This window comes from Phoca vitulina, unplaced genomic scaffold (assembly GCF_004348235.1).
Source record: "Phoca vitulina isolate PV1807 unplaced genomic scaffold, GSC_HSeal_1.0 scaffold2, whole genome shotgun sequence".
Lineage (NCBI taxonomy): Eukaryota > Metazoa > Chordata > Mammalia > Carnivora > Phocidae > Phoca > Phoca vitulina.
In genome coordinates, this window is record NW_022589705.1 from 81,411,137 (window position 1) to 81,425,726 (window position 14,590).

Here is a 14,590-nt window from a genome sequence, read left to right on the forward strand (position 1 = left end):
ATCCGTCACTCTGCTTCCTGCCTCCCCCGTCCCCCCATTAACTCTCTACACATGAGTCAGAGCCATCTTTTAAAAATGTAAATCAAATCATGTCACTCTTCTGCTTAAATTCTTCTAGGAGCTTACATTTTACTTGGAATTAAACCCTAATCCCTTTCCCTGGGCCACAAAGCCCAGCATGACCAGCCCCACCTTCCTTTCCAACCTCATCTCACGCAAACCCCCTGGCTCTGATATCACAACCACTTTGGCTTCTCTTTGGTCCCTCCCTGAGCATGCCCAGGCTGTTTCCTCCTTGGAAACAGTGTTTCCATGCCCACCTCCTTTGCTGCCCACTCTGCCCCGCCTCCCAGTCTTGGAGAGCCCCTTATCATTCAATCTCAGCTTCTGGGTCACCTCCCCAAAGAGGCCTTCCTGATCATGCCATCTCCTATCCCAATTTAATTCTGCGGATGTCTTATCCATAGCTGACCTCAGTTTTTTAATTGTCCATTTCCCCTATTAGGAGGAAAGACCCATGAAAACAATGACCTTGTTTTCTACTTGCTTCCCCAGTATCTGGAGCAGGGCCAAGGTGGGTGCTCAGAAAATACTTAGTGTGGACAAAACGTCATTCCCCTCTCTGAGCCTCTGTTTCCCCATCTATAAACAGAGTTGATAATAGACTAGCATTAAACCAGATATACATGTAAAGCCCAGGCACAGTGCCTGGCACTTGGTCGCTGGGGGCTAATAATACCATGACTCTTATTAATACCATAATGGAATCCCCTGGCAGGAATACGCAGGAAGGGCCGGTGGGACTCCCACATGCTCCCCAAATGACCTGAGCTCCAAGCAGCTGGGCTCATTGGCCCTGGTCCATTTCTTGTTGCTGCCAAAGTCCTCAACACCCAGTAGCAGAGAGGGGAAATTCAGGGATGAAAAGCGGAGGCGAGCGTGCTTCAACTCAACTGCAAATTTATTAGAAAGGCCGTGGACAGATGAACCCTGAGTAACCAGCTGAGGAAGAAATGAAAAAGAGCCCCTGCCTCTCTCGGCCCGCCCCACAGGCCTCCTGTGAACTCTGTCCTGGAGCAGACTCCAACACAAGTCCGCCCAAAAGTGCTTCCTGGATCCTCCTCCTGCGGCTGCCCCATCTCCCTGCGGGGAACCCCCTGGCCGAGCCGGTGTAGATGCTGGTGCCTGAGCTGGGGGCCACGGGGTCCTGGTCCTCTCTTCCAGCAGGAAGAGGTTTAGAGCGACCCCGCCACCCGCCAGCAGAACAGAACGGAAAAGGAGCTGACTGCGAATAGAGCAGGTTCTGCTAAACAGCCGAGGGCTCTGGAAGGTGGTGCCGGACTGCCTCGGAGGTACATGCAGATGGCTGCAGATGGCCCGTCGTGGGGTGCCCCGGGGTAGGACACCAAAGCTCTAAGGATGCTCAGCCGCAGAGAGCCTTGGTGTGACTCAGTGCCCCTCCTGGGGCTGCACTGGCTATTTCTGCTCCCAGAAAGGCAAATGGATCTTGTAAAAAATCCATGGCGGTTTTTGCCACTTTTTTCCTTAAAAAAAGATGAGTTTGTACAGTGAATTGATTTCAACCAGCAGAGCATGAGCCGAGAAGAGTCCATCCTGGGGAAGGAGAAGGCACTTCTCACACCCTCGGTGGGGGTGATCTGGGCTGGCTGCTTCCTGGGCCCCTTGGGGCTCCGCTCCCGCTGGCCCCGTGACTCAGGCCTGCTCCGTCGGGGAAGTATGCGGCCTCCATCGAGCCAGCGCCGCCCTGCGGCCCGGACGCTCTGGCTTCTCACAGGGTGGTGGACGGCAGCTTCCTCACCCGCCGCTGGGCCAGGATCGATGACTCGATGGGCTTCAGCTGAGGGGTGGGCTTGGAGCTGTTGAGTGCGGAGTAGGTAGCTGCCATGGCCCCCTGGGAGAGAAGCGGGGCGGTCAGACCACAACGGCGGCCGGTGCGGGGACATGCGCACCCCAGCCACTCTCAGTGTTCCACACCCGCCCGGCCCCCTGTTAATCCAGCCTTGGCGGTCCTTCATGGTCAGCAGTCCTGCCTCCTCCATCAGACTGGAGGCTTCACAGGTCAGAGCCTGGGTCCCCCAGAGGACCGTGGACACCCTCGCATATTAGACGGGAGCTCCCTGAGGACAGATAGATACGGCATCTGCAGCCTATGCTGCCCAAGTTCTTGCCCTTGGAACCCTGGCCTGGGCCCCCAGAGGCCCAGCAGCCCGGAGTGGCCGTACCTTCACAAGTTGCAGGTCCTGGTGGGACAGCTGGCTCTGAGGGAGCTTGTCTTTCTGGGTGATCCATGGGTGCTGCAGGACCTGCTTGGCTGTGAGGCGCTGGTGAGGGTCCACGTGCAGCATCTTGGACACCAGGTCCTGCGGGCGCGGCGGACAAGACGGTTGGTGGAGTTGGCAGCGGAGCACACAGCTGTGCCCCCTGATGAGAAGCGGGCGAGCGGCCCCCTCCTGCCATCTCCCGCCGTCTCCCGCCGTCTCCAGCCTGAACCCTCCCGGTCGCCCCTGTAATCCATCCTCCACATCGCTCCAAGGCCTCCCCAAGCACATGCCCTTCTTTGGGACTTCTTCCTGGAATGTCCTTTCCTTTCTCTTTCACCTTCTAGAAGCCATGCAGGAAGGTGGGGAGAACCTAAGACTGAGATCAGGCAGACTCAGGTTCCAAACTGGCCTCTTCTGCTGATCAAGTGAGTATCCTGGGCAAATTACTTCAACACTCCGAGCCTCAGTTTCCCCTCTGAGAAAGAGGGAGGGCAACAATATCTGCCTCATAAGGCTGATATGAGGCACTATTTATTAAGGGCTCGACCCGTTGTCTGGCACAGAGGCTCCCATAACTGGAAGCTTGCTAATACTGAGAGCTCAAATGCTCCCTCCTCTGAGAAGGCCTCTCTGCTTGACGTGGTCGGTAGCTCGGCTCCATGCCTCCAGCGCCTGCACCCCTGGAGGAGGACTTGCCTTTCTCTGCTGCCTGGCATCTCTGTTCCTTGTATGCAAGCCCCGATCTCTCCCCACACCCGGTTCCCTCAAGGCAAGGGCTGTGATTATGCAGCCTCTGTCCCCTCACAGGGCTCAGAACATGGGAAGGGCTGTGAATGATCACCAAGTTGTCCAAACAAGGTAGGACGGCAGTCTGCCTGGGAACCTTCCACTTGGAGAAATATAGCAACAGCGATTTGTGGAACATTCCACTTGAAGAAACGAGGTTGCAGGTTACCTCTTCATGAACTGCTAAAAAGCCCTGGGATGGGACCCTGCCTCCCCACCCCAAATGAGCTGGGCCTCACAGACTCACCTTGGCTGTCTCTGAAACTGTGTTCCAATTTCCCCCACTCAGGGTGAACTTCCCACTGCCGATCCGGGTCAGGATTTCCTCCGGTGTGTCACTGGGTCCATTGGCAAATGGAGTGTATCTGGAGAAAAGTCCACCCAGTTGGGGTATAGCCTCTGGCCTCCATCCTGGGGCTAGGGGTGGGGGTCGGGCGCTGTTTCTCCCTTCAGGCTGGGTACTCCCCAGGGCGGTGCCTTCCCCTTCCATGTGGGGCTCCCAAAGGCAGGGCTGAGTCTCTCCCCTCAGCCAAGCACCAGCCCCGCCTGTGCACTAGGGCTGGAGGGAGGGCCGGGGAGAGGGGCCGCTCACCCCGCCAGCATGGTGTACAGCAGAATGCCCAGGCTCCAGATGTCGCAGCCTTCATCGTAGCCCTGGCGTTTCAGCACCTGGCAGGAAGGAAGGCAGGGGAGGGTGGTTAGTCTGAGGGGCAGCAGCAAGTGGCCCCATATGCTCGTGTGCTGCTCCCCAAAGGGCAGGACAAGGATCCCAACCATGGGCTGGATCCTCCCTTGGTACCGAAGCCAAGACCATACAGACTGGAATCCTGGCCCACGTGGGGCCTCTGTAAAAGGGCACAAGGCCTCCTGTGCCAGGCTCCCCGGAGCACTCACCTCGGGGGCCACAAAGTTGGCAGTGTAGCAAGGTGTCATGAGGAGCCCATTCTCAGCCCGCAGCTGCTTGGCAAAGCCAAAGTCGCAGATTCGCAGGCACTCGGGGTTCCCAGACTCGTCCACGTACAGGATGTTGCTGGGCTTGAGGTCCCTATGAACAACCTAGGGGCAGGGGGTCCGGTCAGTTCTCAGTGTGGGCAGGCTGCTAGTGGCCCAGGTCAACTGCCAGGGATGAGACAGTTAGGAAGACGGGCCCAGAGAGGGACAGAAGGACCCAGAATCTGAAAGGAAGGGAAGGGGCTGAAATGGGGCCCTTAGTGCTGCTGGTACTGCCGACTTGAATTTCGTGTGGATGTCTGCGAGGCAGCCCTAATTTCACCTGTCCACACCAAACTCTACTTATTTCTCCCCTCAAGTCTGCTCATCACAGTTTTCTCCCTAAAGACAACTCCACCGATGCTTCCCATTGCTTGGGTCAAAATCTTGAGTCCTCCTCAATTCCTCTTTTTTTCTTATATTCCTCAATCAAGGCATCAGTAAGCTCTGCTGTCTCTACCACTGAAATATATCCAGAGCCCAACCACTTTTCAACCCCTCTACTGGCAGCACTGATCCCAACCAGGGACGCTATCATCCCTCACCTGTGTTACGGCAACCACCTCCTAACTGGTCTCCCTGCTTCTGTCCTGCCTCCTACAGTCCTAAATATAGCAGCCAGGGCGCCTGGGTGGCTCACTTGGTTAAGCGTCTGCCTTCGGCTCAGGTCATGACCCGGGGTCCTGGGATCGAGCCCCGTGTCGGGCTCCCTGCTCAGAGGGGAGCCTGCTTCTCCCTCTCCCTCTGCAGCTCCCCTTGCTTGTGTGCACGCTCTCTCTCTCTCTTTCAAATAAATAATCTTTTTTAAAAATACATACATACAGGGCGCCTGGGTGGCTCAGTTGGTTAAGCGACTGCCTTCGGCTCAGGTCATGATCCTGGAGTCCCGGAATCGAGTCCCACATCGGGCTCCCTGCTCAGCAGGGAGTCTGCTTCTCTCTCTGACCCTCCCGACCCTCCCCCCTCTCATGCTCTATCTCATTCTCTCTCTCAAATAAATAAATAAAATCTTTAAAAAAAAAAAAAAAACATACATACATACAGCAGCCAGAGGGATCCTGTTAAATTAAGTCAGATCATGTCATCCTGGCTGGAACCCCCCCAAGGCTTCCCCTTTTAAGAGGCAGAGGCCTTCCAAAGGCCTACATGGCCCCACCTGATCTTTCCCCTGCCCCTCACCCACATCTCTTGCACTCTGTTGTCCTCTAGCACCCTCCTCCTTGCTCAATCAGCTTCAACCACACCAGCCTCTTTGCACTTCCTTCAACATGCCAAGCACACTCCTGCCTCAGGGCCTTTGCACTCACTGTTCCCACTTTCAGGAACATTCTTCCCTCAAGCATCTGCCTGGCTCATTCTCTTGTTTCTTTCAGGTCTCAGCTCAAATGTTACCTTATCAGTGGGGACTTCCCTGGACCATTCCATATAAAATAGCAAATACCAACCAGTACTCCTTAGGCTCCTCATCCTGCTTTATTTTTATCCATAGCATTTACCTCCATTTGACATAATATTTACTTAATTGTTTTTCTGAATCCACCCACTGGAATATAAGTTCCATGAGTGTTTTGTCCACTGCTGTATCTCAACAGTTAAAACAGTTCCTAGCACACAGTAGGTATTCAAGGAGCATCTGTCCAATGTCATTCAGGCCTGAAGCAAATGACTCCTCTGGCCCCCCTCTGCTCCTCTGTAATCTGAGGGCTGAACCACTCCACTTTCCATCCTCCCCCCGTCCCTCTGTAGGGTTCTATGTAGAGCCAATCCTCCATTACCTCATTATCGACAACTCTCAGATCGCCAACCCTAGCCCAGAACTTTCCTGAGTCCAGAATCATATAGCTGCTTGCCAGAGATCAACCACTGAATGTTCCACAGACCCTCGAACCCAACACATCCCAGACTAAACTCGGTCTCACCCTCTTGCTCCTCCTCCCATAAGCTAATAGGGTGTTGACAAAAACCTTCAATGGCTCCCTACTACCTGCAAGATAAAGCCCAAAGTCCCCATCCTGGTGTGGGAGAGTCAGTTATCCATTCCAGCCTCACTGTCCACCACAACCCCTCAAGTGTCCTGAGCTCAGGCCAATGGAGGCTCCCTCGACCATAACCGTATCTGTCTGTGGAATGGCTGCTCACCTCTAGCACCCCAGCACAGAGCAAATGCTAAGTGAACTCTGTGCAATGAATGAACAAATCCACCTCTAAAACACATAGAGATCTTGCAGGTGAGGTTAGTTGACTCTCACAGATTAGCTGGCTTTATGAGATGATCCTTTCATAGCCCCAGTTGAGCCCCAAGCCCTCTAGCAGGTGCCTGTGGGGCAGGTAGGTTGGAGGGTAGACATGGCCCTGACAGTCTACCTCCACAGAGGGCACAGTGCCGGATGAGGAGAGGGCTACACCGGCAGGGTGGTCTGGGTGACACCTGCGAACTGTATCCACACTCTTGGGAAGCCCCTTCCTGGGCTGTGCCTGACCAGCTCCTAGGGCTCTGTCCTTCTGATACAATCATATGGCCCCAAAGACAAGGCCAGACCCCAAGAATGTAGACTCTCTTCCCTGCGGAGGGCCCAGCCAAGCTTTCCAGAGGTCAGGGATGCTCAGCCTGGCTGAGGGTATGAGTGATCTTCCTGGTTTCCAAAGTATTCTCCTGCCCATGGTCTCACGGGGGCTGCCGTGATGCCTACGTCAGTGGGCAGGGCAGGGACTGCCGGCTCTATTCTCCAGAGAAGGAAGCCAGGGCTGTGAGAAGAGAATGGACTTGCTCATGTAAACAAGAAGCAGAGGTAGGGCTTGAACCCAGCTCTGACCTTAATTCCACAGTCTGCAGTTTGGTGTGACAATGACACTTTTGGGAAACTGGGATACGGAAGTTTTCGCTCTTTATCCTGCCGTCACACAACACAGAGAAGCGGCAAACGCCTCCAGGTACTGTGGCTCACTACAGCAGGAAGCCCCCCCCCCCGGCCCGGTGATTCTGATACCTGTCCCCCCCCACCCCGGGTGTGTGTGGGGGGAGGGGTAGCGCAGGCTCCCATCCCCCTGCCCTGAAGACCACAACAGGCGGGGCAAGCGAGGAGCGAAGCCAGGCCGAGATGGAGCCAGGCCAACCAGTCTAGGGGGCAGCTGTGACCTACTCCGCTCCAGCTGACAGTCCCCGCGTGGCAACTCAGGCCCAGGTTTCAAAAGGAGCCCAGTTACCCGACTCAACCAAACCCAAAGGAAAGAAACCACCCCAAGCCTGCAGGCCAAACAAAATGCGCATGCAGGTCAAATGCAGCCAGCGAGCAGTAGGCTGCGGCCTCTGGCAGAGCTGTGATTTCAGTCGGGCCAGAGTGCGAATCCTGCCTTTAGCAGCCTGTGTGATCTTGGGCGTGTCACTTAAGCTCTCTAGACCTCAGTTTTCTCACCTGGGAAATGGGGCTGGTGATAGTGCTGAGGCCAGAAGGAGCATATGAGTATATGAGTTATGTACCGGGACTATTTAGCGCCGGGCTTGGGAAATGGCAGCTGTGGTCACAGTGACTCCAGCACTCCCCGGGCTGACCCCACCGCCGGGCTGGACCTTAAGCTACAGAGCGCGCTTGTTAAGAAGCACTCAAAGGGGCGCCTGGCTGGCTCGGTCGTTTGGGCGGCTGCCTTCAGCTCACGTCATGATCCCAGGGTCCTGGGGTCGAGCCCCGCATCGGGCTCCCTGCTCGGTGGGGAGCCTGCTTCTCCCTCTCCCTCTGCCGCTCCCCCTGCTCGTGTGCTCGCGCACACGCTCTCTCTCTCTCTCCCTCAAATATTTATTTGAGGGAGAGAGAGAGAGAGTGAGAGAGCATGAGCAGGCAGGAGGAGCAGAGGGAGAGGGAGAAGCAGACTCTCTGTTGAGCAAGGAGCCTGATGCGGGGCTCAACCCCAGGACCTTGGGATCATGACCTGAGCTGAAGGCAGGCGATTAAATGACTAAGCCACCCAGGCACCCCAAATAAATAAAATCTTTAAAAAAAGAAGCACATAAGATTAGAGGACAACAAGGACAGGCAAACTAGAGGACTGGGAAGCCGGATTAGCGAGGAGACTTTTACTTACCCCTGAGCCTCAGCTCCCTCACCTCTACAATGGGCATGATGACAGTCCCCACTTCCAACTGTCTGTCGGAACAGTTAGGTGAGTTGGTATGTAAAGTGCTTAGAACTCTGTCTGGCCTGTGGGAACTGCTGTGTAGCGCCCGCTACCATTAGCAGCCACCTCTGTCGTCCTCCCCGTCACTGGAGGATGTGGCGCCTGGGACCAGCCACACACACACACACACACACACACACACACACACTGAAGTTCTTTTATGTAAATCATCTGGTTAAACAGAGAAGCCAAAGTGTGACTCTCTACTGACTTCTCCAACAGGCTGTCCCGGGCTCAGTGGGGCCCTTCTGGCGACAACATGAGGGAAGCTAGGCATAAAAGGACTCCACGTGTTCAATAAAGAACTCTTGCAAAATAAGATGAAAAAGACAGACAACCCAATTTTTAAAAATAAACATAGGACTTGAACAGGCAATTCATGAAAGAGGCTGTCCAAAATGACAATAAACACACAAAGAGGGGCTCAACTTCACTGGTCATCAGGGAAATGCAAATGAAAACAGCAACGAGAAAGCCCTCCCCACCTACCGGAACAGCTAGGATTCAAGCCATGCAATAACCCAAGCCTGGGCAAGGACCAGAACTCCCGCACGCTCTGGAGGGGCTGTAAGCGGGCAAAACAGCTTTGGAGAACTGTTTGGCATCAGCTGCTAAAGATGAACATACACACACACACATACACACACACTGCAACCCGGAGGGTCCACTGCTAGGTGTGCACACAGCGTCACAATACCCATGGGTGGTCACCAAAAGACAAGCGCTAGAATGTCACGGCAGCATTATTTACTTGTCATCATCGAAAACTAATAACAATCCAGAGTCCCTTAACAGCAAGAAGGGACCACAGAAGCATTGTCTGTTCATACAGCAGAAGTTACACCGCAATGAGGATGAGGGAGCGACAGCCGCACGACGACATGGAGGATTCGCAGAGCCAGAGGCAACAGGGGAGGGAGGTGTTTGTAAAATTCAAAGACAAGCAAAACGAATCGAAGCTGTTAGCAGTTAGCTTAGAATGGTCATCCTTGGGAAGGGGGCAGGGACTGGCAGGGATATGACGGAATTCGGGGAAACTGGAAAAGCTCTGATTTTTTTTTTTCTTTAAGATTTTATTTATTTATATGACAGAGAGAGACACAGCGAGAGAGGGAACACAAGCAGGGGGAGTGGGAGAGGGAGAAGCAGGCTTCCCGCGGAGCAGGGAGCCTGATGCGGGGCTCCATCCCAGGACCCCGGGATCATGACCTGAGCCGAAGGCAGACGCCTAATGACTGAGCCACCCAGGCGCCCCAAAAGCTTTGATTCTTGATCTGGGTGCCGGTTATGTGGGTGTATTCACTTTCTGAAAATTTACTGACTTGAATGTTGGGATTCGTGTTTATGTCATACTTCAATAAAAAGGTAACATTAAAACAAATAGAAAGTCCCAGTGGACCCTGTTGCTGGTCATCCCCTTCCCATCCCTCTTAGGAGAGTCCCAGCTTCTAAACCACAGATACTGCCAATTCATAATCAGCTCAAAGAATCTCCCTCCAAATACCTCAATGAGAGTTTCCCATTTCCTCATCATCTCCCCTGGTATTTGGAAAGGGCCAGAAACTTTAGAGACCCACAGACTCGCAACGTTGGGAAAGAGACCACTTTCTCCCATAACACTGCCCCCCCACGTGGTTGTCTGTACTTGGAGTTTATATGTCCTTAGTAGAGGAGGCAGCTCTCACTCTACAAAGTCCTTCCTTGCTTTGAGCTTGACCCATTGGAAACTCACTGCTTTGGCTCTGTCTTCTAAACCTTCTTGGGGGTAACTTTAACTAGTACTCACTTGAGAACAAAACAGGAAAAGGAAACATTTACTACCTGACCTGACATATTTAAATATTAGTCTATTTGCACTGGCCATTTCAAAAGCCAAAACCACTTCGAACATGACCATTAAAACGGTACATGTGGTAACCAAATTGAAGCTCTGATTCTTTTTTTTTTTTTTAAAGATTTTACTTACTTTTTTTGTCAGAGAGAGAGAGAGCACAAGCAGGGGGAGCGGCAGGCAGAGGGAGAGGGAGAAGCAGGCTCTCCGCCAAGCAAGGAGCCCGATGTGGGACTCGATCCCAGGACCCTGGGATCATGACCTGAGCCGAAGGCAGACGCTTAACCGACTGAGCCACCCAGGCATCCCACTCTGATTCTTTTTTACAAAAGAATCCCCCTCATAAATTAGACCGAATCAGACATGGCCATCTTTGCAAACCCTAATGAACTGACTGATGCAGGCAAAGATCGTGAAAGGATGAAACCATTGCATGAGAGGTTGGTGAGGGTCTTCACAGTACACCGTCGGGCTCACCCCCTGCCTGCCACCCATTCACCCATCCCTAGACTGTTACCACCTGAGGGCACCAATGACTAATGGGGGCAAAGTGACGCTGTGCTTGGGGATGTGATGCCGTGTGAAGTACACCACACCTCCCATGAAGTGTTTTCTAACTCCTTGCTTCTGAAAAGAAGTTGAAGCAGAATATAATTAAGATTTTAGAAATAGAGGCAATAGAGAAACAATTAAAATGATGCCATAGGGCACCTGGGTGGTTCAGTCGGTTAAGCGTCTGCCTTCGGCCCAGGTCATGATCCCAGGGTCCTGGGCTCGAGTCCCCAGTTGGGCTCCCTGCTCAGTAGGGTCTGCTTCTTCCTCTGCCCCTCCCCCCGCTCGTGCTCTCTCTCTCTCTCTCTCAAAAATAAATAAAATCTTAAAAACAAAAGAGAATGCTTTTAAAAAAATGATGCCATAAGGAAGCAAACAGACACATTCAGAATGTGGGACATTCCACAGAACTGATCTCTTCAACTAGTCAGCGGCATAAAAAAGGGAGGTTTTACTATGGAGGTTATGTGGATGTATATATTTAACAAAACTCTTCGGGTTATACACTTAAGCTCTACCATGTGCAAAATTTATCTCCGTTTTTGAAAAGAGACTTAAGGGATTTAACAAGTGAAGGAAAGGTGTAAATCTTACAGAGATTGTGATTCCAATATACTAATGGCAAAAAGATTTTTTGAAAGGACAATAGGGAAATGTATCTACTGACTAGGTACTATGTGAACACAAGTAATTGTTAATTTTGAGAGTTGTTATGAAAGAAAATGTCTTTTTTAGGGTTAGAGATATACAACTAAGATTGTGTGAGGTCTGAGATATGCTTTAAAATACTTTAATTATAGGTATTTATGGGTCAAGTGTCATAATGTCTGTAACTTCCTTTCAAATGCATCTGTAAAAATATATATTTATATGCAGAGATAAGGATATAGAGGTAGAGACAAAGACAGAAACAGAGATAAAGAAAATGTGGCAGACTGTTAAGATTTGGTGAATCTAGAAGAGAAATGGTTTTCATAAGATTCTTTTAACTTTTCTATAGATTTGAATGTTTTCCTCAATAAAAGGTTGGGAGAAATACTTCAGCAACAACAAAAAAAGAAAGAAAGAGAGGGAAGGAAGAAGAGGAAGGAAGGAAAGAAGGAAGGAAGGAAAAGGGAAGAAAGAAAAAAGAAAAGAAAGAGAGGGAGGGAGAGAGGGTAGAAAGGAGATAAAAATCTCAACAATTCTTTAATCTGGGTGATGGGATCTGGAGGTTCATTATACTCTTCTCATAGTTTTGTATATACTTAAAAATTTTGACAATAGAAAGTTAATTTAAAAAAAAAAAGGCACAGCAATGATCTGGCCCTATTCCTCCCTAGGCAGCATTTTCCACGGGGCTGCTGTGGCCCGCGGAGCCTTCCAAGGGCAGCGAGGTGGCAGCTCCCGCTCTCCTGAGTTCGCAGATGAGGAAACGGCTCAGAGGTGAGAGGCCTTCCCAACAGTACACACAGGACTTGGACACAGCCGATCACTGGATTCCAGAACCTGCATTCTTAACCCCAACGCTGTCTGACCGCGAGCACCCCAAAACATCATCTTGTCCAGAGAGAAACTCACGCTAACTCTATTTTCATCTTCTATACACACCACAGGAAATCTTCCACCTCCATCCCATGCAATGATAAAGGCCAAGTCGTATGGTTTGGACAAATACCTCTTCTCCAGCACCTGCTGTCTTTCCCGCAGCATTTCCTCCTGCATCCACCTCCTCTGTCCTAGCAGCCGAACCCCCAACCAGATTCAACTCCCTGCTGACCCTGCAGCTTCCTAACTCACAGACCCACACCCGCTCTGCAGCCCCTCAACCACGTTCCTCAGTCAGACATTCTGGCTCTATTCTTCTCTGGCTGTGTGACCTTGGGCAAGTCACCTCACATCTCTGAGCCTTGGTCTTCTTACCTGTAAAGTGGGGCCAATAACAGTACCTACCTCCTAGGTCTGTTGTGAAAATCAGCTGAGATAGCGTAAGGAAAGAACTTAACATGGTGCCGGGCACGCAGCAAGGACTGTGTTAACATTCCTTTTCACCACCCGGCCTCATCTCTCCCTCCTTCCCTTCCTTACATCCATCCCCTTACCCCCCCCCCCCCACATCGTCTCCCCTCTGGCTGGCTGCCTGAAGACAGCTCCTGCCTGGGCCAGCCATGGCTCATGCACTCTGCTGATGGTAAGACCCTCAGCAGCCCGCCATCCCCACTGGCTGCCCCCTACCGCGGACTTACCCCCTGGGAGTGCAGGTACTCCACGGTTTTGCTGATGGTGTGCAGGACAAAGCTGGCCTCCCGCTCTGAGAAGAATTTCTGCCGCAAGATCTTGTCTAGCAGCTCCCCACCCCGCATCAGCTCTGTCACCAGGTACACATGTTTGCCATCATCGTACACCTGTCAGAGACCTCACCGTCAGGGCCCTCCCCTCCATGCCAGGCCTGGGTCCCTTGGTTACCCGTTCACCAGGCCAGGAAAGAAGGACATGAGCCTTGGATATGTGTTCTGCTCCGTGCTTCAGTGGCCCTCGTGGGGCCACTTCTCTGGGCCTCTGTCCTCCCTAGACAGGAGGATATTGGCCCTGGTCCCCCAAGGGGCAGGAAAGCGGTCAGAGAAGGCCCGAGTCGGAAGTGGAGAGCCTTGGGGCGCAGCCAGACTGGAGGCACAAAGATCCTTCCCTCCCACGAGCAGAGGAAAATCCGAAGTCAAAGGAATGGCAGTCCTGAGACAACTCCCAGAGTTGAGCGCCCCAGGCCCCATCCCGGTCTCAAGGACCCTCCCACTCACATCTTTCAGCGTGATGATGTTGGGGTGCTGCCCGTACCGCAGAAGAATCTCAATCTCTTCTGAGGGATCCCGCTTGCTCTTGTCGATGACCTGAGGAAAGGGGGCACATGGGCGACAGCAGGGGGACATTCTCCAGAGTTCCTCCCTGCCACAGAGCCCACACGGCAGGGCTTGGAGGGGGGTCTCAGCCGCATTCCTTTCACCCACCCAGAGAGCCTAAGGCACCCCCCCTCCCCCGCCAAAGGGCCAGGGCTACACTGGCCTCCCCCCAGCCCAGCAGCCTTGGCTGGGACATGGTCAAGAGGCCCACCTTGACAGCGTACTCCGTATTGGTGGCCTTGTGGACACAGCGCTTGCACACGGAGTAGGAGCCCACACCGATCATCTCCTTTACGACGTAGCCGTCGCTAAAAACCAGGTTCTTCCCGTGGAGTTGCTGGAGGAGACCAACAGGCGGGGCTGAGCCTCTGCTCTAGAACGCAGCGGTCGTCCCCCAGCGCCCGAGGCCTTGGCGCAGTGGAGGTGGCACCAGGCAAGAGCTGGAGGCCTGGGGCAGCATCTGGGTCCTGTAACCTCGAGCAAAAATCTCCCTCTGGGCCTCGGCTTTCTACTCTATATGGGCACACGCAGTGGCTCCAGGCTGTGGTCAGACGGGGGTGACGAGGGCAGGCAACAGAGTCACCACACGCACGTCAAGAGGTCTGTGGCTCTGAGAACGCTGGGCAGGCCTGAGGGACGTCGGGGCCCTGAGCTGGGTCCCGGCGCTGCCACTTCCTGTGAACCTGCGGGAGCTGCCTCCCCCTTCTGGCGTGTCAGAGCCCGGGTCGTGAGGTGTCTTAAGGTTCTGAGCCATTAACAAGAGCAAATACTTCTGTGGTGCTTAGTGTGGGGCAGGAACCATTCTCAGCACTTTTCAGCAGTGACCACATGCCCTGTGACAGCCCTGGTTCATGCCTGTTGTCCTTACACCCAGTCTGGTGTATTGTCTGTCCTGGACAAAGGTGTCCAGCTGTATAATAAATTACATGGTCACCTTAACTTTCGCACACAACCACCTATGGAGAAGGTTCTATCATCACCCCCATTTACAGCTGAGGGAACCGAGGCCCTGGGAAGGTAAATGTCTCACTCAAGGTCCTTTACCTTAGAAGCTCTGAACCCGGGCAATGAGCTCCGGAGTCTACACTCAGGCCTCTCACTTCTAA

The 14,590-nt window shown here is 52.9% G+C and overlaps 1 protein-coding gene across 3 annotated transcripts in view; it reads right to left on the reverse strand.

Annotated features, from left to right (window-relative positions):
* Positions 1-878: 878 nt before the first annotated feature.
* Positions 879-14,590, reverse strand: part of RPS6KA1 (ribosomal protein S6 kinase A1) — a 38,272-nt gene continuing 24,560 nt past the window's right edge. For all 3 annotated transcript variants that reach the window (XM_032390603.1, XM_032390612.1, XM_032390595.1), the window contains 8 exons: positions 13,696-13,821; positions 13,386-13,475; positions 12,837-12,995; positions 3,963-4,124; positions 3,661-3,737; positions 3,316-3,433; positions 2,244-2,381; positions 879-1,912 (listed from right to left, as the gene is read on the reverse strand). In XM_032390603.1, the coding sequence (XP_032246494.1) occupies positions 1,790-1,912; positions 2,244-2,381; positions 3,316-3,433; positions 3,661-3,737; positions 3,963-4,124; positions 12,837-12,995; positions 13,386-13,475; positions 13,696-13,821 (993 nt within the window). In that variant the 3' untranslated portion in view covers positions 879-1,789. The remainder of the gene's footprint in view (positions 1,913-2,243; positions 2,382-3,315; positions 3,434-3,660; positions 3,738-3,962; positions 4,125-12,836; positions 12,996-13,385; positions 13,476-13,695; positions 13,822-14,590) is intronic.